This window comes from Apis mellifera, linkage group LG1 (genome assembly GCF_003254395.2).
Source record: "Apis mellifera strain DH4 linkage group LG1, Amel_HAv3.1, whole genome shotgun sequence".
NCBI lineage: Eukaryota > Metazoa > Arthropoda > Insecta > Hymenoptera > Apidae > Apis > Apis mellifera.
Window position 1 is genome coordinate 25,504,143 of NC_037638.1, and position 24,481 is coordinate 25,528,623.

The 24,481-nt window shown below is 39.9% G+C and overlaps 1 protein-coding gene across 2 annotated transcripts in view; it reads right to left on the reverse strand.

The window, feature by feature from the left end:
• The window catches only part of LOC410775 (laminin subunit alpha-1), a 116,098-nt gene that overhangs the window by 38,201 nt on the left and 53,416 nt on the right, over positions 1-24,481 (reverse strand). The window contains exon 1 of one of the 2 annotated variants that reach the window (XM_026442281.1): positions 2,415-6,499. The exons of the other annotated variant lie outside the window; for it this stretch is intronic. Coding sequence (XP_026298066.1) covers positions 2,415-4,773 — 2,359 coding nt within the window. The 5' untranslated portion in view covers positions 4,774-6,499. Of the gene's footprint in view, positions 1-2,414; positions 6,500-24,481 lie in introns of those variants that run through there. 2 annotated transcript variants of the gene reach the window in all.

Genomic DNA, 24,481 nt, shown 5'->3' on the forward strand with positions numbered 1-24,481 from the left:
TCGGTTGATTAAAAAAGGCAGGAACAAAATGTTGGTGGCGGGGCCAGCGAAGAAACGGGCATTTCCACGCTCCGCCGTCGTGGAGAATCGGGATTCAATTCGATTACGTCGTAACGTTCTTGTGATTGATACCGGTCATTAACCGCATTCGTGACGTAATTAATGGGAATCCGTGAAACGACGAGGAGCGGATAAAAAATTGGCGGAGCGGCGTGAAAACACGTTGTAAAATGTTAATTGTTGCTGGACAAGTTGGCGGTCAAATTTCAGAGATTATTAGAAAAGTTAATTAATCTCGATTTTACCATAACGTTCCAAGTAAATCAAGTAATGTACGAAATATTCGTTTTCGATCATTTAATTATAAACAAAAACTGTAATGTTTGCAAATTGAATATTCGAATTTCAAGATAAGGAAACAACAAACAAACAACTATTTTTAGAAAAAGTTTGAAGAAGCAGGATCGATGGTAAGGCACGATGAATATGTAACAATTACGTAAATTAATCGTTTATTCCGCAAACACCTTTTCCGTTTCCGATTACCGTTTCATCGAGGAGAAGGTAAACTCTGATTCGTATCGTTCAGAAACGCTCGTTTCCTGGATAAAGCGAACGTGTTGAGACATTGATTCATCGCTCCACAGCGATGGAGTCAAGTTCAACGCGTTTATACGACGCATAAACGACTCGGTTTATAATTTATAATTTTTTTCGTACCCGTATAAGACAAATACTTAAGTTATCAAACGTAAGCGTTCAAATGTGAGTGTAACGTGTGATTGAAAACAATAATTTACTTTATACATCCTTATATAAATTTTCTTTGTTAATTGTTAAGATTGTTTGTTTACAAATTTATGCAAAATATACGAGAAATATATTCGAAGAAGGGGAAAGAATTTTCTTTGTACAAATTTCGTTTTGCATAAACATTAGATTGATAAAAATTCGTACAAATATCATCGATATTATCGTAGATCGATTAAAAGTGCAAGTTTCAGATTAGATAATTTTCTAAATTTTTAAATAAAATCGAGTCTTTATCGAGCGGCCTTGATGATATTCCGATCGAGGAGTTTATTCACTGCGATCGATCGAGGATGAACGATCCAGATAGATAAACGTGAAAAGCGATAGAATTATCTTTGGAATTTGTAAATCTTGGTGTCGTTGTTCCAACAATTGCTCCCGAGTCACTCGAACCCATCGCTACTCGCGCGCACTTTCGCCCAGACATCACGCACTTTTCTACGTGCGAATGCACGCGTACATCTGCCGCCGCCGTTGATATGCCGATATTTTTAGTTTCTCCACCGTTCCTCAATGGTACGTGCCTATACAACTTTCCTTTCCATTTGCCTTATTCATCCTTATTATTCCTCTTTTACCCGGCGAATATAATCAATACTTCCTTGAAACATCGAAATCAATAAACAAGTATTATTGCTTAAGAAGTTGCATGGATGGAACGTTGATGGCACACTTAGATAATGGAATATTATTTTATTATCTATTTATATATATGTATCCTATTATCCCATCCATACCATTAATCATCGCGTTTCTTTCTCCTCGACAAATGAGAATTATTCGAAGAAAGAAAATTAAGTAATAATACCGCGTCTCGAAGTTATCTAACAGTAAGACGATAAATCGAGTGGAGAAAAAAAGAAGAGAAGATAGTCGAAAAGCTCGATTCCACGAGGCGAACGTTGAGGTGTGGGGTCGTCTCCCGACGACGGACGGGAGAAAAACGGAAGTCGAGTGGAGTCGAGCGGTCGTGTCGGTGTCGTATCGAGAGATTCGACCTTCGACCCCCGCGAACTCGAGGAGGCCTCGAGCGCGAGCCTCATTAACCGATGTTTCGTCCACGTGGTTTTTCTAGGAATGAAACGGCGCGGCGATAAATTGCAATCAACGTCCGGGGACGATGGACGAGGTTTCGGCGAATTTCGCGAAAAGAAGTAGCGTAAAAAGCGTTTAATTAAGCCTCGTTTCTTAGCGACTTCGAAGGATCCTCTCCGCGAGGAAGGATGATATTATCTTTCGCGCGATATCAACGTTGCGTTTTTTCCTTTTTTTCTTCTCCCTCTCTCGAAAGGAAAAAAAAGGAAATAGGATTAAAGTGGATATATCACTGGTATCGTATAAGTATAAACGTACGTTTAAACGCGCGCATTCTCTTCATCGTGTGTAACGGCGCGGACGTAATCACAGTCGCTCAGGCTGCGACTATAATTAGAACTAATAACACGATTCCATTTGCAACGACGCTTTAATCCTATCACGATTAGAAACTTCCCCTCCGCTTAATACCTCCCCTTACTCGTTATAATTAAATAAATATCGAGTACGTACGCGTGTAATCGCGATTCCGTAGACGCGAGGTATTCGTTCACTCGATCACTTACCATATTTAAGCCCGAACCACTTGGAAGCCAGCTCCTGATACTTATACGTTGGGAAAGGTGGTTGTCTAGGCGTGGATGGGCAAGGTTTGTAAACAACCATGCATTGTACGCACTTCCTGTTCGGCGGTGGGGCCTGCGCCACCGGATACACCGGTTGGATGTGCACGTACGCCATGGGGGTGGCGGATTGTTGCGAATAGTAATTCGCGTACCTCCTTCGACGAATTCGACCCGCTCGTCTCTCAAATTTCTCCACCATTTCCTTCGACCATTCGTCCCCCGTCTTCTCTTCTCCCCCCACCAAATTTTCACTCCATTCGCGTCCCAGATCCTCCTCCTTTCCGTGCCTTTCCTCCACCGCGCTCGGAAACTCCTCGTCGAACGATTCTCTTCGCAATCCTTCCAAACGCGAATCATCACCGTCATCATCATCGTTATCGTCGTTGTTTTCTAATTTTTCGTCGATCCCGCGAATATCGATGGTCGGAGAGTGGACGATGGGAGGTCTCGTTCCTTCGAGGATATTCCCTCGATCCCGATTCCCTTCCCCACGGCCACTCACGAACGTGTTCGCGGAGGATCCGTGATCCCGGCGAAAAAAAAGATCCCGTGGCGGCATCGGCGTTGCTGGAGGGTAGGAATCGGGCGAGATCGACTCCCCGCCTCGTCCATATCCTTGTTCTGCCCGCTCGGAATTATGGAAATCGGCCACGATCTCGTTCCACCGCGTCCCAACCTCCTCGATCGAGATCGATCGTTCGTCAACATGTTCCTCCTCCTTCTTGTTTGTATTCCACGGGACTCGTCTCCACCCTCCCCTTTCGGTGGACGATGAACGAGGTTGGTTCGAGGGATGGTGGCCAGATTCGGATTCGGGGGGAATTACGATACTTTCCGCTTTCCTCGCCTCGGTTTCGCCTCGGTTCGCGCGTGCATCGGACGTTAAGGAGCGGCCCGAGCCGAGGTAAGTTTGCCCCGAACTCTTCTCCACTTCATTCATCGATCGCCCATTCACCTCGCGCGACAAATTCTCCTCAACGTCGCTGCTCCTTTCACTCGGCCCATTCAACGTGCCCGTCCTCGTCCTCTGCTCGTCGTCGTCCGTCGAAAACCGAGTTCCATCCTCCTCTCCCCTTCCTCTCTTTCCACTCCGCTGCGACGACGGGAGGAGATCGATCCCCTTTGTAATCGGATCCTCGCTCGTTTCGCGGTTATTCTCTCGTCTCCACGCGTTTTCGTCCCCCCGATAACTCTCGTTTCTCCTCGCTGTTCGTCCACTCGCCCGTTCCTCCTCCTTTCCATCCATTTCCGTTCCCAGGAAATTTCCTTCCTTCGAACGACGATCGATCCATTTCTCCTCGTGATTTTTCTCGAAATTAATCGACGGATCCCTCTTATCCTCGAGATTCAACGACACGTCCTCGATACGTCGCTCCTTCGTTTCGACGTTCGATAAGAGAAGCGACTTTTCCGCGGGATAACTCGTCCAACTACTCCTATCGTCCTTTATTCCGTCTTTTTCTTCCTCGGGATCGAGCGACGCGAGCGAGTCACGATCCACCCGTAATGGAGGCGAGCCCGACACCCAATAACTCGTCGATTCTCGATCATCCTCGAAACTCTCGCGCGAGCGACCGACAACCCTCTCCAAGGAATACCTTCTCGACCCATCCGAGTTTTCATCCTCCTCTCTCTCCGGATTCCATGGAAACGAGATTTTTCTTGAATCGTCTACGCGATTACCCTCCTTCCTTGCGAGATCGCTCGACAACGAGCTCGCGACCTTATCTCCCGCATTCCCTCCCCAACCTATACCTCTGCTCCTCGATCCGTCCTCCCTTTCGTCATCGTCTTCCTCCCTCTCCTCCAAATTTCTCGTCCAAGGAAAAGACAACAACTTATCCGTGGCCCTCGATCCACTCTCCTCTTCGTTCTTCTTCCTCCCAAAATCGATCGTCGAACCGTTCTCGAGATTTGGGGGAGGATTACTCGAGCTTCCCTTCGAACGTTCCTCGGATCTGCCATTCGAACGCGGCGCGCCTCTCGTTTCTCGGTCGGCCGGTGAATAATCTCTGCTGGGAGCCGATCGATCCTCCCTCTCGATCTCTCCCCGCTCTCCTTCCTCCTCCTCCTCTTCCTTCTCCTCCTCCTCCTTCTTCTTCTCGTCTTCTTTTTCGCGGCGAACGCGAGCCCGGGGCCCGGACGACGCGACGTCCACCGCGAAATAAGGCGAATCGATCGGCGTGGACGGAGCAGACAACGCGTCGCCGCCCGTGCCGATCCGCCATCCGACCAGGAACAAGGCCCCTACTCCGAGGGCCACCACGGCCAGGGTCCAAGCTGACCTTCCGGGCCGCATTTTTCTACCCCATGCTCCCAACGTTTCCTCGCGCCCCTCTCATCGCCGCGCCCCTGCCATCTTCCCTCCTTCGGGGGGATCTATGTCGACGAGGAAAGGGGAGGGGAGGGGAGGGGAGGGGAGGGTCCTCCGTCTCTTGCGTTTTTGTCCCTCGATATTTCGGACGATTGATCTCCTCTGTGATTCGCGCGCCTCGAATCTCTTCGACGACGAATTCTATTAATCGAGTTTTCCTTTTCGACGGTGGAGTTTCCTGTTCTCTGAAAGGCAGTGCTGGAATTTGTTTTCACTGGTTGAGAAGTAATCGTTCGCGACGAATTTCGCACAAATTCACACGCTCTCCCCGGAAGGGAGAGAGGACACTGTTTGAGTCACTCGCGAATGCGCTCGCTGCTCTCGACGAGGGGGTGGGTGCGCGAGGGATCGAAAAATCGGATTGTTAAATTTCGCGAAGACGATTTACGACGATCGACGCGTCGATCGTTTCGATTTCCTTCGTTTATTCGTCGCGAGAGAGAGAGAAAGAGAGGAGAGGAGGAGGAGAAAGAAAAGAAGAAAAACACTGGACATGTGTCTTCGATAACGTTAATTGGAGACGATCCCCTCCAGTCAACCTCGCTCTTTAATTATACTTGCTCGCGCGGATGATGATTTAAAGAGCAAACATTTGTCATCTCGATCACTGTTTGCATTCGCGCGTTGATCACATCGGAATGAAACGTTTTATTAGGATTTTACGCGGCCACGATTTCGAGACAATATATAAATCTCCGAGGTCACTCCGCTGCTCCACTCTTCTGCCTCTATTTCTTTAAAATAATCTCAATCTTCGTTCTTCTCGTCGTCGATTCGCCGATTTCGTCGCCGGAAGAATGATGAATTCCATTAAACGTATTTGAATACGAGTCTTTCATGAACGATGCCTCGTCCGATGTCTTCCCCTTATCTTTACGATCCACCAATTTATCACGATCCAACCTTACTACTCCCTACCGTCTCATTGGACGAGAAGAGGGATAGATCCAAAGATCCCCCTCCCCCTTCTTTCACGATCCTTTTTTTCGCCTAAACGCAACGCCGTCCCAGGATACGGGATTATTATATAACCGAAAAAAATCCGAATTCCGATCCGATCGAGTCGTGCTCCTTCCTTTTCTTTCCTTCCTTTCCTTTTTCCTTCCTTCCTTCCTTTCTTTTCCGCGAAGCGGCGAACGAACACCCTCGAGAGGAGACTCGACTCTCTCTCGCCGATACTCGATCTCTCGATCGTAAGAGAGAGAGAGAAAAAATAAGGAAAAACGTGAATCGCGGAAGAGGGGAGAGAAGATCTTTGACGATTTCGATGATACAGCAGGGCAGGTGGAAGAGAGATTCGGAGACGGCAAAGGTCGGATCTCGGAGAGAAGGATATCGGAGGAGGAGGAGGTGATCTCGAGGGGGGGAGGGAGCTCGGTGACCGGAAGAGAAAAAGAGAATCGAAGAACCCGTCTCCGCTCTCGATCGACTCCTCCTCGAAGATGAACGGTTCCAACGGCAGCAGGGACACGCACGGACACGCTCGGTCCCTGCTTCCAAATCCTCGAGGATGAAAAAGCGAGCGAGCGACCGAGCGAGAGAGAAATATAGAGAGAGAGAGGAGAGAGAGAGAGAGAAAGAGAGAGAGAGAGAGAGCGAGCGAGCACACGTGGACCACGACGTGGATATGTACCGGCTTGGACGGCGGCCCGAGAGACACTGGCTTGCTACCATTACCATTAGCCGCGTTTGCCCTCTCCTCTCGCGTCCTCTTCTTCTTCGTTCGCGGCTCGCGTTCCTCCTCCTTCCTCGGGGAAACCCGAATATCCTCCTCTCCGTGGCTACGAGGCAGGCGCACGTGGGTGTACAGCCACTCGAGCTGATCGCCGACCTCTCCCTGGATCCATCGGAGATGGATCTGTCGCGAGATCCGGTGCTCCCGTTTTTTCCTCCTCCTTCCACGCGCTCTCCTTCCTGCTTTCCTCTCCGCCTCGCTTCTTCTCTCTCTCTTTCTTTTCTCTCCGACTTCTCTCCGCTCGAGTTACGTCACGTCGCGCATCGCGTAAACAATCGCGTCCAATTTTGATCTGCGTTGGAACTGTTTTTTTTTTTTTTTTTGGAGTAGAGAAAGAGAAAATTTCGCGTCGAAGGAAAGTTCTTTCTTCGGAATTTTTTAAAATTGGAGAAAAGTGGAATTTCGAGTCGAGTCGAACGAGGAAGCAATATTTCTCGAAGGAACGTGTCCAACTTTTGATCCAAGCATCGCGAGACTTTTCGAAATTGAAGAAAAAGTAAAAGAGAATTTTTCCCTTCTCGTAAAACGAGAATAATATTTAGAAAAGCTTTCGTCTAAACTGGTCTTGGAATTTTTTAAAATTGAAAGAGGAAGAAGAGGGAATGGATTCGATTCTCTTCTTATTTACAAAATCGTTGATGAATTCATCGTGAACGATATCTTTTGTATGTATTTCCAATCAAATCCTAGACGAGTTTATCTTTCCTAATGCACACTTGATAAACGATCCACGTGTTTTACGAAATCTCTAAGTAATTTGCAACGATGATTCATTTTTCTTTCCCTTCTTATAAATATCTTCGCGCAACGTTACGCAACGTTACGTTGTTCCTTTTATAATCCAATCCTCTTCGAATCTTCTTTCATCTGTCGCGAAATATTATACGCATATACGTCTTTTTTCCCCTCCCCCCTAATGGATCGAGTGAAAATATCCGCTTCGCGATTTAAAAATTACGCGCTCCTTTCAAGCCGCGTATCTTTTGCCGTGAATAAGCATTAAAACCTTCACTGTTCGTATTGTAGATAGGTAAAGTAGGTCGAACTCAATACCGCGGTGTTATCGATTGTTTAGCTGTTAGATAAGATGATGTGTTTCACGCGTGCGAAAGATAAATCCGTTCTCTAATGTTTGCAATGACGTTTAACGTGGTTGAAAAAAAGAATCACGATTCTTATATCTCGAAACGAAATATTCGAAATTCCTTCCGATCATCCTATCAACGATTTCGATTCCTCCTCTCGATTGATCGAGAGAATCGGTAAAATCAACTCGATCGTATCGTATAAATATTAATCGCCTTTTTTTTTCTCTCGCCCCGATGGTACACGCGTTGTTCGTACATCCGTTGCATATTTATAAACCGCCTCTCGAATCCGTCCATTACGAATGCGGCTCGCGAGATCTCGTTTCGTAAGGCCTCTTCTTTTCTGTGTTCCTGTGTTCGATCCCGTGTAATGGCCGGCGACCACAGAGGTCACCGCGACTCGCTTTTACCAATCGATTACGACACTCGATCATCATCAAATTCTAATCACCTCTCTCTCTCTATATATATATATTTCACAATTGGTGAAATCTTTCGAAAAATTGGATATCGAGAGATTCCTTTTTCTAGATATATCTAGAAACAGTATCTAGTGAAAAAGAGAGAGAGAATGACGCGCAATTAAGCCTCGATAAGCGATTTATCGTGGCGAATGCGAGGCATTCCTTTTTTTTTTTTTTCCCTTTCTTTCTTCCCTTTTTTCTTCTCCTCCTTCGTCTGTATATCGTCTAAGCGGCGAGGATCCGTTGCCGAGGAGCCGTGTCGCATTCCACCCGGTTCCTCGTCTGAAATTCTCGGCTGTCTAGATGCCGGAAGCGTAATCCGAGCGGTATACTCGCGAGCGCGCAATTAACGGGAGTTCCTCCTCGAGAACCTTGAGAGGATACGGAAAGGACGAGATAAAGTATCGGCAATTTTTTCGAAAAGATCTCTCTCTCTCTCTCTCTCTTATTGGAAAATATTTCTTCCGCTCGCCGCACGTAACCTGCAGCAGCACCTTCTTGGTGGAAAGAGTACATCCTTAAGGAATAAAGTTAATTTTGATGATTTATTTGCTCGAAACGTAATAGTGAATAATTATGAAAATGGAAATTATTCAAGACCATCTCCACTTCACACTCCACTTTTTGTTGACAATCGTGACGTCATAGAAAAGCAGAAAAGAATCTATAATTCGAATATTTTCATTTACGTAGGACTGAAATATTTTCGAAACTATTAATTATTTCGATATCACTATATCTATTTAATATATCTTAATTCATTCGTATTTTAATTACGTAATTAACTTGCTCGAAATTACGAGAAATAAACAAAATTTTAATTAGAGATCGTTGTTCATACGTGTCGAACACCATGATAAAAGAATTCGCGTGACAATATTTCCTTCCAAATCAAACTTCCGTTCTTTCTTCCGCAAAGTGAACTCGTTTACCTGTTCGACCAAATAAATGGGATCGAATAAATCCGATCAACAGGTCCAACTCGCATCTCCTCGCTCGACAAATATATCGCGCATTTGTCACGAGGAAAACGCGCTTATGGAATCGGCTCGCCTCGATTCGAGACGAAAAAAGAAGAAGAAGAAGAAGAAGAAGAAAAGCGAAGGTAGGAGGGGCGTAAAGAAAGCGCCAACGCGTATATCACCTCGTATTCGCCCTCCTGGCAACGTAACGTGTTGTTAACGTTTGAATCAATTTTATGAATGAATACATTTATACGTAATTGTAAAGCGTGCGTGAGTTACGATTTGAAATTAGCATAGTCAGCCCGGTACGTATTCGCGTCGTGGTTGGGAGTCGTGTTCTTGGGAGAGGAAAGGGAGAAAAAAAAAAGAGGAGGGAGGAGGGAAAGAAAGGTGACACTACGTACCGTTACGGTGTTCGCAATTTTTGCCACGGTAACGATAAATTATACCCGGGTGAGCAATGATTAACAGACGGTTGTGATGGCAGGAATATAAAATATGTCACGATATGAAGAATGGTTTAATTCACTGTAACTTACGGTTCCCCTATCGTATTCAAATCGGCCCGATTTATTTCGTTTCGACCGACAATGGATTTCGACCCTCTCTTTGAATTCGCGCTGCCGACGATCATTGGCGCGCTCTCAGAGCCTCTTCCAGACTCTTGTAGCCAATTCGAAACGACGATCTTTCTAAATCTTAATTTTTATTCGAATTTCCTCGAAAGAAAAGGGAACGGAAGAAGATTGGAAACGAGATCGATCTTTTCAAGAATCTTCCAAGAAAGATCCTTTTCCTTTTTTTCTTTTATAATATCAAAGCGAGGCAACAAGTGGAGCGATTATTACGCTTGTCAACGAACTCGCACTTCGTAACGAACCGATAAACACGCTCCCCTCCGATGAGAGAACGAGCACCGGTTCATTAATTATCCGATCGAGTCTCTTCCCGTTTTCTTTCACCTCGAGACCACCTGCGATAACTTCATAAAATCCATCGTGTATCATTGCGTTCGATTAACGAGAGAGAGAGAGAGAGGGGATTGCTTTGTATCGCTCGAGAGGAATGGCGAACTGCTCGACCACGTGCGCGTCCAACAGGTGGTCTTCTATTATTTCTACGCTGCTATTCATAAATCTTCTCGAGGATCGATACTCTTTTTTCGATAGCTTCCCCCCTTAGATTTATACGTATCTGAGATGGAAAATTGAATTCAAATATTTAATTCTTTGGATAATCCTAGCTTTCGAGCAAAGATATTCAAAAATTGAAAGAATATACGGATTTCGAATCTAAATATCTATAATTCCTATAATTGTATTTTACGCAACGGTTCTCATTGTGCGCAGGTATGTTTTACGAGCCGTTTGCGAAATCTAACGAGTCGGAGGAATTTATGATAAAATCGGGGAATTTTATGTTTACGCGTGACACGCTATTTTTTTAATGAAAACTAATCTTTTCGATTCGTCCACTTTCTCTCCTCGATCGAAATTTTAAACCCCGATTATTGGCCGATCCAATCGTTACGATCTGGTTTTCTGGCCGGATACGCTGATATCGGATATTCAACCATCATTGAACTTTGGGTTTTCCTTTATGGGCCGTTTAAAAATTGTTACGCGGCGATAAACACACGTTTTATGTAACACGTTTATTACCGCGAATTTTTATCGAGTCGAGTCGAGTCGGAAAACGTTCGTTCGAATTAATTATCCCGAGATAATCGTAATAATAGTACGATTATTATCGCCATTATATTTCCTCGTATAATACCTCTGAAATTCGAGCATTTTTATTAGATTCGCTTTCACGAGCGCAGACCAAGCTATTTTTCTCTCTCTGTCTCTCTCTTTTCATTCTACCCGTCTTTAGTTTGCCCACGATAAACATGTTTTTCTACGTAAGTTGATTAACGCTAACTAGCACCGCGTTTCGACACGCGTAAATTCGAACGGAGCCTCGTTGGCATCTTGTTTCCGTTTATACTTTCATCGGCGGAATTTCGTTTATCTAAAAATAAAAAATAAAGAAGAGAGATACGATGTAAAGAAATCTTTCTACCGATTTGAACCGATTTCCAGAGAAAAATTTACCCTTCGAATTATCGAATTCCATTCTCTTCTAAAAAATTGAAGGTTTATCGTAACAATTAACCTTCTGCAATCTTCTGCTGCTGCGCCCATTCCGCCACCATCTTCGTAATTACCTTTTCTCCTTCTCTCCTACGATACAATACCATTGCGATACCACTTTTGCTAACGATTTATAACGTACGATTTAGAGTGGCGTTTATGTGCCCACATGTTACTCCCATGCGAACGATTTATCCCGAGTTTCATGAATCGTCACCTAGACGAGAACGACGACGACGTTCGAATCGTGCACCGCATCTTTCATCTGCCTACGTGCTCGTCTATTCATATAGGTTAAAGCCCTCGCGCGTTACGTGAGCAAACACTTGTTATAATAATGCAATAAAGGAAAAAAATAAGAGAGAGAGAGAGAAATCCGCGTTTATATTATGCCGCACACCTCTACGGCTTCGATGGGTTTAACGGCTCGATGATTCATTGAGATCCATTAATGCTCGGAAGAAGTGTTTTTGTTTCGTCTTTACCTTTTGCACATGGCGAATCGATTACACGCTTTTGGTCACTCGATTCTTTTCTTTTTCTCCGTTACGAACGAAAATATTCTATTCTTTAATTCAAATCGACTTCGATTTATCTTTAACGAAACGATATATTTCGAATTTTTGATAAATAAAAGTAAAGAAATTGCCGAGAAGAGAAAGATAGTGATCAATTTCGAGCAATTGTTCCTTTTCAAAATTATCGAATGGTTTTCGAAGCGTTAAGAAAATGTTACAGTTGTTGTTGTTGCTGCTGCTGACTCGTTTTCTAGCTTCCGGGTGCGTGTCTCCTTTACTAGGAATTTAATACCTACCAAGTTTTGCTAGCAACGCACAGCTAGCTTCCTCAGAGGTCGAACGAAACACCGATATTCCGTGTCTGCTGAACTTGCGTCTCTCTCTTTATTTCTTTCTCTATACCCAGAACCATGGAACGCAACTAAACCTATTCTTAATTCGATTGATTCGTTAATCGAAACAACAAGATCGAATTCTTCACACAACAATCTCTTTACCATCGTTTATCTGTTAAATCTATCGTTCCAACTTTCGCGAGCGTAAAATAATTCAATCTTTTAAATGAGAATTCTTAATCGAGTTAGATTCGAATTTTTCTTTTTTTTCTCGAACCAGCTAGGAATCTTACTCGAGTCGAATTGTACCACGAGTTGCACAAGCCTCGGCACTGAAAATGTTCAGAAACCGCACACCCACATCTTCCAAAACCGGATCGATAAACTAAGAGAGACGCAGCGTAAATTTCACGAATTTACTACTGAATGAAACCGTTTGCTGGCAAAGAGCGAGCAACGCGGTGGAACGCGTAGCGATAGTTTCACTTTTATATAAACCCGTACACGGGTTTCCTCTCTCTCTCTCTCTCTTTACATTAGGGATCAAAGGTCAGCCACGGCGTTAATTAGCACCCGAGTGAAAGCGTTAACTTGGAATTACACGGGTCCACTCGGCCATGGCGATTATCTTTCTTTTTATTATACACCTCGCAGGATAAACTTTGATTTCGATGAGAAAGAGATAATCGATCGAAACGTAACCTTTCGTCAAAGAGATCAAAGATTTGAAGAAACGATAAATGAAAAGAAAAATAGATTATCTTCTTCTCGCAATTTGCGATATATATAATAAATTTTCGAATTATTCTCTGTGTTAAAATCTTCTTAGGACGGAAGAGCGTGTATATGGTCGATTCCCAGCTACCTAATAAATATCGACTGGCCCCACGGTAAACATCGCGAGTCCCACGACCACGCCTCTCAGCCTATTCTGTTTCACCGTGCGCCAGTCGCCTTCAATGAGCATAAATCGAAACAGATTTTTCCGCGATCCGAACCTGTTCGTTCCTCTCCCAAGTAAGCTCTCCACTTTCTCCGTTGACCCTTAAACCGAGGTTAGAAGCAACCCCGTTTCGATCCCCTCGTGTATCCTTCTCAGGAACGTTCAATCGAAGAAGAAGAAGAAGAAGATCTCAAAATTTCTCGATTAAATGTACGATTAAAATTTAATTCCTGAAACAGCCTCAAGAAACCGAGTGTTTCTTGAATTCTCTTTCGAAGAAGAAGAAAAGATACGAAATTTTTCATTTCTATTCTCTCTACATTACATTACAAACGATACTGGAATTTCTTAAAGAAACAACGTTTTTTTCTTAAAATCGACTATATTACGATTGATTCGAAGAAGGAGGCCAATCTCGAATTTTGACTTTCGTTTCTCGAGAAGGCGAAGAATCTAAAGATCAAAAACTGCCAAGATACTTTTCTTTTTATCTATCTATCTATCAAATGATCCATACGAAACGATGCTGGTAATGTTAAAACCTTTCGTCGTTCTTTCTGGAACCTGAATTACCGATCGATTCGAGGAAAGCACGTGGCCGATCCGAAAATTTCCCCATATAAAATATATCATTAAAATTGAAGGCGGCGCCCCGAAAACTGGCTTTTGTTCCCGGCCGGCACGAGCCAGGAATGAGAGAGCGACGCACTCTCTCGGCCCGGTCGAGATCGAAGAAAGAAAAGCAAAACGCGATTTTATGGTATATTCATGGTGGCACAGGTGGCCTGGCTACGTGACGATGAGTATCTGACGGCGCGCATAATGGACAGGGCCGCGTGGGCACGGTTAGTTTTATAGAGCCCACACGTCCGGAATACAAAATTCTCGCGGTGCACTTCCGCGATGAGATCACTCACCCCGCCCCCTTCCTCGACCTCGTGGCGGGCGTGTTTGGCAATTGGGAGGGCCTAGGCCGTGATGCATGGACTTTGGTGGCTAGATCTGCTGGCGAAGAAGGGGGGAAAAGGGTGGCCGAGACTAGCCATCGACGACGACACTTGATTTACGTCCGCTCCTTGCGTTCCTTGTCCCCTCGCAATATATGTTATTCATTCCGTGGAATCGAATTGGAAGAGCAAGGAAGGAAGGAAATGGAAAATATTTGCTCTGATATTCAATTAAAAATCGTCGATCGATTGGAATAGAATGGGACGATCCTGTTGTAAATTCGTGAAACGATCGAAGATGATCGCGGTTTAATATCGAGGCAAGGTTTCGAAAGAGATTTATGAAACTTGGAAACTTTCTATCTCGCACGATGCACCACGGTGTATGGTATATGAGAAGGGATGGGCGAAGCGCAGGTGCATCGATATCACTGTAGATAGGAGACAGAGTGTACGGTTTGGTCGTTTAACAAGATGGAATTAATTTTTATATGGTATATAAATAACGGTCGTAACAAAGTTGGATACCGATCCCTCGCGATTTCATTAATAAGGAGGCGGTGCCGGGGGATACGTGGTTTCCGTGTTTCGATCTTCCGCTACACAAACTTGCGATGTATAAATTACTTTTCAAATTGTTCTCCTTTATTATATTATTTAAATTATGCGTTTCTCCGTGTGCAATAAGTATAGCCAATTGTGAGTAATAGAAGAAGAATACTTCGAAACTTTCGTTAATTACGTAGACAGATATTATGTAAATTTACCAATTAAAGAGGACACACTTACAAAGATGATAGAATTGCGGAAACAGGAATTATAATAATTGAAAAATTTCCTCTCTTTGTTATCCTCTCGCGATGTATAGAATGTAAAAACGAATCCCTCAATTTCGAATTAGTTCTAGCGGAGATGATCGGCGACACACCTCGATTAAATCTCGCCAAAGATGAAGCCCACGCCTCACACACACACACACACACACACGTACAGCGTCTCGAGAAGGGATCGAGGAATTAGCGTTGATTCGTGTAATTAGAGTTCATCCGAGTAATTATATAGCCTCTCACGTCCAATCGAGAATGCTGTGCCGCTAGCGTCATTAATAAATTTATTGATAAATACGTCAGACTCCAACTGACTCCCTTCCTTCTTTTTCTCCCTCGTCTCGCCCGCCCCCCCTCCGTCTATCAATATCCTTTACCGAGTCCAGCTGATAATGCGAGTAATTACGCCCGCTCATTCGCCTCGTGTGTTATTAACATGTTTGCATAAATTCCGTTCCTTTTCGAAATGGAACTTTATCAGTTGTGCGTTCCGCGACACAACATTTTTCTCCGGCTAATGCGCGTCACTTTTCGTGGAAGGTGAGTTTTGCCGGATCGATCGATAATTCAGCGTACGCGAGGTGGAAAGAACTTGATTTTCGTGGAATGAATAAATTTTATGGAGAGAGAATTTTTCCTTCTCCTCCAAAGAAGATGTAACTTCGTTATCTTTCGCTTTCGATAAGATTCAAGGCTTCGTGCGCATGGAGGCTGAGTTTCGTCATTGATAGTGAAAAGGAAATGAAAGAGGACGCGATTGAAGAGATTTTCTTGATTTTCGTGGAATAATGAAATTTCATGGAAAGAGAGTTAAGTTAAGAATTTTTCTGCTCCTTCAAACAAGGATTTAACTTGGTTATGCTTCGATAAGATTTCTATACGGACTGAGTTTCGTCCATTTTTAATACACGAAGAAGAAGTGAAGAAAGGCGCGATTGATTTTCGTGGAATGAATAAGTTTCATGGAAAGAGAATTAAATAAGAATTTTTCTTCTTCGCTTGGATTTTCTCCATCGAAGAAAAAAACAAGACGAGATTAAAGTTGATTTTCGTGGAATAAATAAATTTTATGGAGAGAGAATTAATTTTTCCTTCAAAAAAGATTTAATTTTCGATAAGATGCAGCTTTCGTTTCGTTCATTTTTTGATAATTTTGAAAAGGAAATGAAAGAGGACGCGATTGACTTGCTACGGAATGTAAGTTCCGAGTAAATTTCGAAACTAAGCAAAGAGTTTCCTTTTATTCCTCGAAAGAAGACTGGAAGGGTCAGGCAAAAATTCGTGGATCGAGCAATAAATCAGTAATGACCGTGTCGGAATCGCGGGAAGCATTTGGTAAAATCGGAGTAGGATCCGAGCCTCCGTTAGAACGGCGCTCGTGGCGATGAAACTATCGAGAGAATCGATGCCCGCTTTCTCTAAACACCGATCGTCGATCCTCCCTTTCGTTAACGAGCCGTCGACGAACCCGCGTCCACCTATATTAACCGCGCCCTGCTTTCTCATCATCCGCCACTAAAAACACGAATTTCGACCCATTACGAAACGTCTGGCACTCCCAGTGAGCCAACCACCGTCACGCGATTTCTTTCTAACCGATCGACGAGTCGAGAAAAAAAAATATTATCGACCGAGCGAATTTTTCAATTTAAAATATCGTCGAGATGTAACCTAACGAAATCGATAAAATATCGAGACGAGAGAAAGAAATTTTTGAGAATGGAGATGAAAAATCGGGTAAAATAAATATCTCCTCTTTCGAACAAGATCATCGATCATCCCGACGACACGTGTTTGCGCGTGGAACACGAGTCGAGCCACGCGACGACGGATCAGTTTCCCTGGGCGAAGAATTCGATCTCGTTCGAATTCGATCCACCTTCCGGGGGCTTATTGACGGAACGAAGCACCGGCACGCGGGAAAATGACTTAATACGAGCATACGAGGGAGTTGGGGAGGAGAGATGGCCCCTGGCGATCGGCCGGACCACCCAGCAGGTGATTGCCGTGGAGAGCATCTATCCGTGCACCGCTCTGCTCTTCCACGCTGCTTTAATAGTGCCCCGCATTCCTAGATCCTCCTCTAAGCCAGACGGAAAACTCTTTCGTTCGATCTTGCCTCCCAGGCATCGAGACTCGTTCGTGTCTCGTCGATATTTCCTCCTTCTTTCTTTTTATTCTGTTTTTTTTTTTCTTTTGTTCGATTCGCTCTTTTTAGATCACGTTTCACAATTATTCGTCATAATTTCACATTCGAAGGGGGGAGAGATAGATTCGAGAGATAGACATTTTATGACGTAGTAGTATTGTTAATGATGTTTATAGATCGTTGCTTTCCTCTCCTTTTCGTAAATAAAATTTATTACCTGTAAGAAGGGTTCGGCTTTAGAAATGATTTCGAGTCGAAACTCGTAATTTACTCGGCTTTACGGTACTTTGTAATTACAGTTTCAATTACGTTTTGATAAATTGGCGCTATGAATCGAAGTAAAATCCTAAAATCCTTATAGACGATTCCTCGAATACTTTCGACGAGCTGAAATAAGTTAAAACTCGTTAGCGCATTAGCTTTCTGTATTTAGATGAGGATCAAGGCGAGGAAATTTGCCTCGTAAACGAGACGCTACAATGCCTTTATCGTTACGTGGCATCTTTTGTTACCTATCTACTCGTATCCGCATCGGGATATTTGTTTTTAAAATGTATCAACATTGTAATTAGATGGAGGGGTAATCAGATAAGCCGCCGAATCGCTTTCGCCAAACGAAATGTAAATTCCTTCCGCGGAAAGATCGGCTATCGGCGGCGCGAATGAAATGCAAATTTCGATTCGATACAGATGAGAAATCCGATACCAAGGCCGTTCCTCGCCTCTTCATCGGCTGACACCGATCTCTCGATCGGCCACACCGCAAAGCCAAGCTTTTTTCGCAACGCTTCGCCGATGCCATCTACCGGCTCCTCTCCAAGGATTAGCCTCGATGGAAAAATTCATGGGCGTTTCACACACGTGTGTATATATGTATGTATATATACACTGGTGTATGTGACACACGTGTTTGGAAAGATTCTCTAGAGGGTAAAGTTTGTAAACTGAAATATCGGTTTTATTTACGAACACATGGAGGACGTATTTTCTGCGCGCTTGATCAAGCGAGAATTCTTGGGTTTTCATTGTTGTCGGTAAACGGTATTCGTATGAAGACATATCTGGCCATAAAGCTCGCAATAAAACTATTGGTTTGGCGATGCGTGTTAAGTTACGAGTGAATTGCGGAAGTTTATGCAATTATGGAAAATGTGGGAAAAAATTCGCGGAATATTTTACGATACGCTAAAATACATAAATACTTTTAAATACGATGTGTATTATGACATTTAAAGGATGAATAGATCTTTATTTCAATTCAACCTTTCTTAATTACGTTCTTGGAAATATTAATTTGTACAAATATCCGGAGTTGTATTATAAAGATTATATATTACGATATTTAATAGAGAAACAGATTCTATTTCAATTCCACTTTTCTAATTACGTTCGTGGAAATTATTAATGTATATAATGCCGTAATGTGGTTACAAGCGATTGAAGTTTGCGTTAAGCGAAGCGAAACGCAAATAGAATGAGATTGCTCCGTTCCACTGCCGTCTCGCTTCATCTAAAATGCTCACACAACTTAATAAATAAACCTGAAATATTTTTGTGTATCATCTTTTGTGTTTGTTTTCGTCTCTATAATTGACTCTCCAAAGATGTTTCATAAATATATATATATATTCAGCGCGGGGATATCGTTCCGTATTCTAATTTCTATTTATATTGTTGGCACAAGGAAATAGCGTATTATATTCGTATCAAAAAACGTGAGAGAATTTGCAATTGATATTTGTTATACGTCTCTCTACGTGATTTTTTTTTTTTATTTAAAATTTACCGAACTTATTAAAACGTATTATTGATCATTCGTTTTAGCAAGGCGGTATTCAATTATCCGAATAAAAGAACGTTATGCCGGGGACGCATAGTAGTAACAACGAAGCAACGATCCATGCGTACATTCTATTCAATTTTATGTCTAATTTATCGTCACTTTGACGTTGAATATAATGTTCGTTTTATTGCACGGAGAAAGTGCAGGGTAAGTAAAAAATTTTCCAACAATTCACCGTAAACTTTATCATTCGTTCGTTCGTTGTGTAATCCATTGCCTCATTGTGAAAGAAACGAGAACGATTGTGCCGGGGTTTAAATTATTTGAAAAATATTTCTCGTTTCAATCTATGCATAAATTAAACCTCGATCATTCGACGTACGATGAATAACAGTGCCGTGTATTAACATTGAACGAAAACCATTCACGATTTTCGCGAACCAATTACCATTACCAACTCTTGAACGAGCTTAAAAGAAGCGTGGTGGGTATCGCCGACGGGAAAATTCCACGCGACATTTTTCAACTTAATCACGCGTCGTAAAATCTAAGCGGTTTCGATCGTTTTACAGACCGCGTATCTTTTTTTCCTTTTTTTTTCTTTTTTTTCGGAAGGAAAAACGCGCATTCCTCGAGATCGATCTTGGAAAGTTGCACGACACACTGCTTAACTCACACCCCCCCAAATCTTCTCATCTCCATCTCCAGCAAATCGATGAGAATGATATATCTCGATGAATTGATACAAATTGAAATTGCGCGCTTAATTTAAAAGAGAGAGAAGAAAATTTGAATTTTGAAAATAGAACAAATAATAATCCGACCAATTAATAAATTCTACTCGAGAATATTCGAAGCGTTCGAAGTATCGAGAGAGATTGTAAGAGATTGGAGATACGTATGTAAATTTCTGTTGACAAAATTTGTTGATTTAACATTTAATATCTCTGCTCGCCGTTCTCCTTCTTTTTCTCCTCGATCACTCGTTACCGGTACTAGAGTTGCGATAATGATAGGTATCGGATCGTAATAAAGACAGGGTTGGGGCGCGCAGGACGTTACGCTGATTTAATGACCCGTTCCTCGAGTTGTCGTTGGCCATGGGGTCAATTAACAGGCATATTTTTCATGCGACGCGCTCCTTGCCCGGAAGCTGCGACGCCACACGCGATTTCGATCACCATCGGGACAGTGTGCGTGTGTTCTTCCCGATAAGAACGAGTTTTTTCTTTTTAATTCGATTTTATTAATTTATTAGACGAAAAAGGGACGCGAGAAAGTATCTTTTTCTTTATATTTTTTCTTTTTTTTATATTTTTCTTACGACGAAAGTTGCGACCTGAAACATTGTATTCAAACCATGAATAATTTTACAAGATTTCGATAAGAATTTATTAATTTACTAGTTTTTTTGAAAATTAATTTAGTTTAATTTGCGAACAGGAAGTAAGTTTCTTCCTTTTGAATATTTCAATTTATTTGAGACTTGAAACTTGAAGAGGGACTTGTTCTTCTTTTGATATTTCCGTTTATTTTCCACGCCGTAGATAAAAGTTGAGACGTAAAACATTTTGTCCAAACTAAATGAATAATTCTACGCGACAAAGTGCAATTAACATTCGTTCCCGCGAAGACAAAGAAAAAGGGAAGAAGAAATTCAATGTCGCTGCTCGAATCCACTACTCGGCCAAGTGCACGCGCAATCAAGCGCATACGAATCTAATCGTTATCCACGTGTGTTGGACGCGTGGTATCTGCGTGGACTTCTTCATTAACGCGAGAGGGATTCTTTATCGGCTCGTGGTTCGTCGAGTTTTAGCGATTCGCACGACTATTAGCATCTCGTTTCCTCCTTTCCTTCTAAATCAATTAATCGTCTCGTATTCGAGCATAAATAATTTATTTCCAGTAAATTGTGGCCTCCATCCTTGGTAAGTAATCCAAGATTGATGAATACGCGATTTTATTTGAACAGAATTTGAACGAGAGAAATATATAAATAAAGATTATTGATCAAGGTTTCGAATTTTTTTTTCGATTAAAAAATTCTATAAATATATATTGAAATATTTTAAAGTGTAATTATGATGTAAAATGATTATGATTATTATTACTTGTAATGATAAGTATTTTGTGTGTAAATAATTTAAATAATTGGAAATATTGATTTATTTCGCTTAACAATTGTTGTTCAAGTTACTTGGGCGTAGAAATCAATAAAATTGTGTTTATAGGGGCTTAATACTTTGTTAATTTGTTGACAAATGGAAAAGAAAGTGGGAAAAATCAGTTCAACAACCATTCTTACTTCAAAAAATGTCTTTAAAAAATAACTACTCTTACATTTCTCTTCACAGTCATCTTCGACATTTGCAGGAACAATTTCTAGAATTTTCTGATTTAATTCTTCCACATTGCAAAGAGCAAAAAAGTCAACGTTTTATCAAGTGGAAAAATGAAATTAAAGAGATGATAAAACGTTGAAAGCAAAGTAAGTACAGCATTATTAAATTCTAAACTAAGAATATTTCAGATTTCACGACTTTTGAAGCAAATACAGATTTATTAATTATTTTAATATTCTTTCTTGTTGCAGTATAATTGGATAAGAACAATCTCGAGTGAAGAATTTAGAAATAATAAAAGAGCAATTCCTATTACAAAGAAGTTTTGCCATCCGATGATTCAAGAGCAACAAAAAGAGTAGAGAGATTCTTCTAGAAAAACGAAGAAGAATCTCTCGACAGATTGCAATATTATAGGACTGCAATCAAATTATAAAAAATCTAAGACAGAAAAAGGAATTCGTTCAATTTTATTCTTCTGAAACCACAAATTTATAATTACACATACTGTGAAAAAAGTTATCAAATATCTCTTAATATCAAATAGATAATTATTTTATCAATTTTAATTTTCCTTATTTTTATTTGATTTGATTTTTTCTTTATTCTATATCTCGTCATTTTTAAATATATAATAAAATTTAATAATAATATAATGTGTGTAAATATTTTTTTCTCCTTCGTTCCTAATAGAAATTTCACTGAAAAATTACAGATAGAAAAGAAATATTATTTAAAAAATGACGGTTCTTTTAAAAATTTGGATATAGAATTTTGAACAAATATATATTATTTTATATAAATAAATAACCCTGATATATTTAATACAGAAATTTTAAAAATTTATTTACATATTAAAATATTAGCAGATTAATGCAACGTTGATATCCAATTAAAAAAATAAAATTTCTTATTTATATTAATAATCTTGAATAATTAAATGAAAAAAAGTAAAATTAAAAATATATTTAATATGATTTCATGCAAACGTAAATAAGTAGATAAGGCCTTCTAATGTCAGACAGCATCTGGACAACATCCCTGACAATTGAAATGTTACCAGTGTTCTTATTTGTTTTTATTATAAAGCAGATAAAATAAACACTGATTCTCTTTCGATACGATTCCGATCGCATTTGCATAGTTAAATCGATTAATTACGCTTGTTGAAAAGCCGTACATACATCGTATAAAATTACCACCAATTTTAACCAAAAGAAATGTTACCAATGTTCTTATTTGTACGTATTATAAAGCAGATAAAAATGAACACTGATTTTCTTTCGATACGTTCCAATCGCATTTGCATAAGTCGATTAATTACGCTTGCTCTACATCGTATAAAATTACTGTATCCACCAATTTTAACCAAAAGATATAAATTGTATTATATCATATGCTAGTTTGCATATATTAGTTCTCGTAAAAAAATTGTTTAACACTGTCCCCTGATTTCAGAGAAAAAGTTATGCTGTACAAATTCCAATTTTGTACGTGGTTACATTAATATCGAGATCGTCAACATATTTTTAAAGTTTACGGAATTGTTCGCTATTTTAATATCTAGTTCATTTCATTGGAAGAAACAAGGGATCAACAAGAAACATCTATAATAATATTTCAATATACCTTTCTAAAAAGATAAATAGAAGAGAGATTACAACCATCTACCGGTAAACATTTATAAAAATATTCTAAAATTGTTATCGAATGCTAAGAAGAAGCAAACAGAATTAACAACAAGAAGATTCGAGAAAAGTAACATTTTTACTTAAAATTCGCATATATATGATAATTGAGGATGAAGGAGATAAACAAAAATTAAAAAAACAAAAAAACAAGAAGATTGACTATGTTTAGAAAACAACGATTGGAATTAAACAATTTATACACTTGTTAAAAATAAGAATATTAAAAATATTACGATATTCTCGAATGTTCGATTATATTTGTGATCGTAATTAAAATTATATTAAAATTTTATATCAAAGTTTCATGTTGAAATAACTATTACGATAATTTTGATTATTTTGTTGTTTCATTTTAATAAAAAATATTTTAATATTGTTAATTTATAAACAAAGCGAAAATAAAAAGAATAAAATATTATTTATGAGAAAAAGCTTAACAGAAGTTGAACAAAGGAGAAGAAAAATCTTGAACTTGAAAATATAATATGTAGCAAGTGTAAAATGATACATGGTTTTTACTTTTATTGCTAAAGTTTAAATTTGCATATTGTATATTATATGTATATTTTACCGTTTTGACCGTAACGGTAAATTGTACGTATGCCATTCAAACTCGATCGCTAAGAACTAATAATAGCAAAATGTTTAGTGACGAATGCAAAGTATTATATAGTATTATAGTATTATAAGTATAATACTGATTTTTACTTTTATTGCCAGAGTTTAAATTTTGCACGCGTATTGTGGTTTTTGACCATAACGGTAAATTGTACATTTGCAAATTCAAGGGTTCATTGTTAAGGGTTAATCATATCAAAATGTTTATTCACTAAATCTCCTTAGGTATATCATAAATTTTCTCAGTTTTGACAAAATCTTGATTTATTGACCGCACAGCTGTATCATGCTTCTTTCTTTGCTGTTTTGAAAAATTGCTATACTTTAATTTTAATTATTATACTGAATACACACACACACACACACACACACACACACACACATATATATATATATATATATATTTATATATATATACATACACACTTATAATGTATTTTTCTTTCCTCTTTTGATTCCTTTGATTTTTCTTCTTTTTTTATTTTTTTTTCTCCTTTCCTTCTTATTTTCTTTTTTTTTTCATTTTCATTTCGATTAATATTTTCATGGAAAATAACGAAAAGGAAATTATATGAATCTATTCTTTCATCCTTACGACTAATTTCTAAATTTTGATTGTAAAATTTATCGACGAAATGGCAACAATTGGAATTTATAAAAGAAACTTTTGATAAACTGATAGCAAATGAATTCTTCTTTACGAATTTTGTGTTACATTACTTATTAGTATTTATTAGTATTTAGTATTTTAAATTATATTAGTTATTAGTAAATATTATTTAAATTATTAGTTATTATATATTTCAAATTATATTTCAACTAGAAAGTGAAGATCTGAAAGTGACCTTGAAATATTTCAGCAAGTCATTCAAGAATAATAAATATAAATATATCACTTGATGCATCAATATAATTTAATATATAATTTTATAAATAAAACATTTTTAGTTTGTAAAAAGTGAACGGTATATATTTTTTTACTTTCTTCGTACGAACTTTTTATAAAAAATTAATTATAAAGTTTCGTTAGGAAAAATTCGAGATATTTCTTTAATTCTTTCAGAATTTGTTTAAATATTAAAAAATTTCA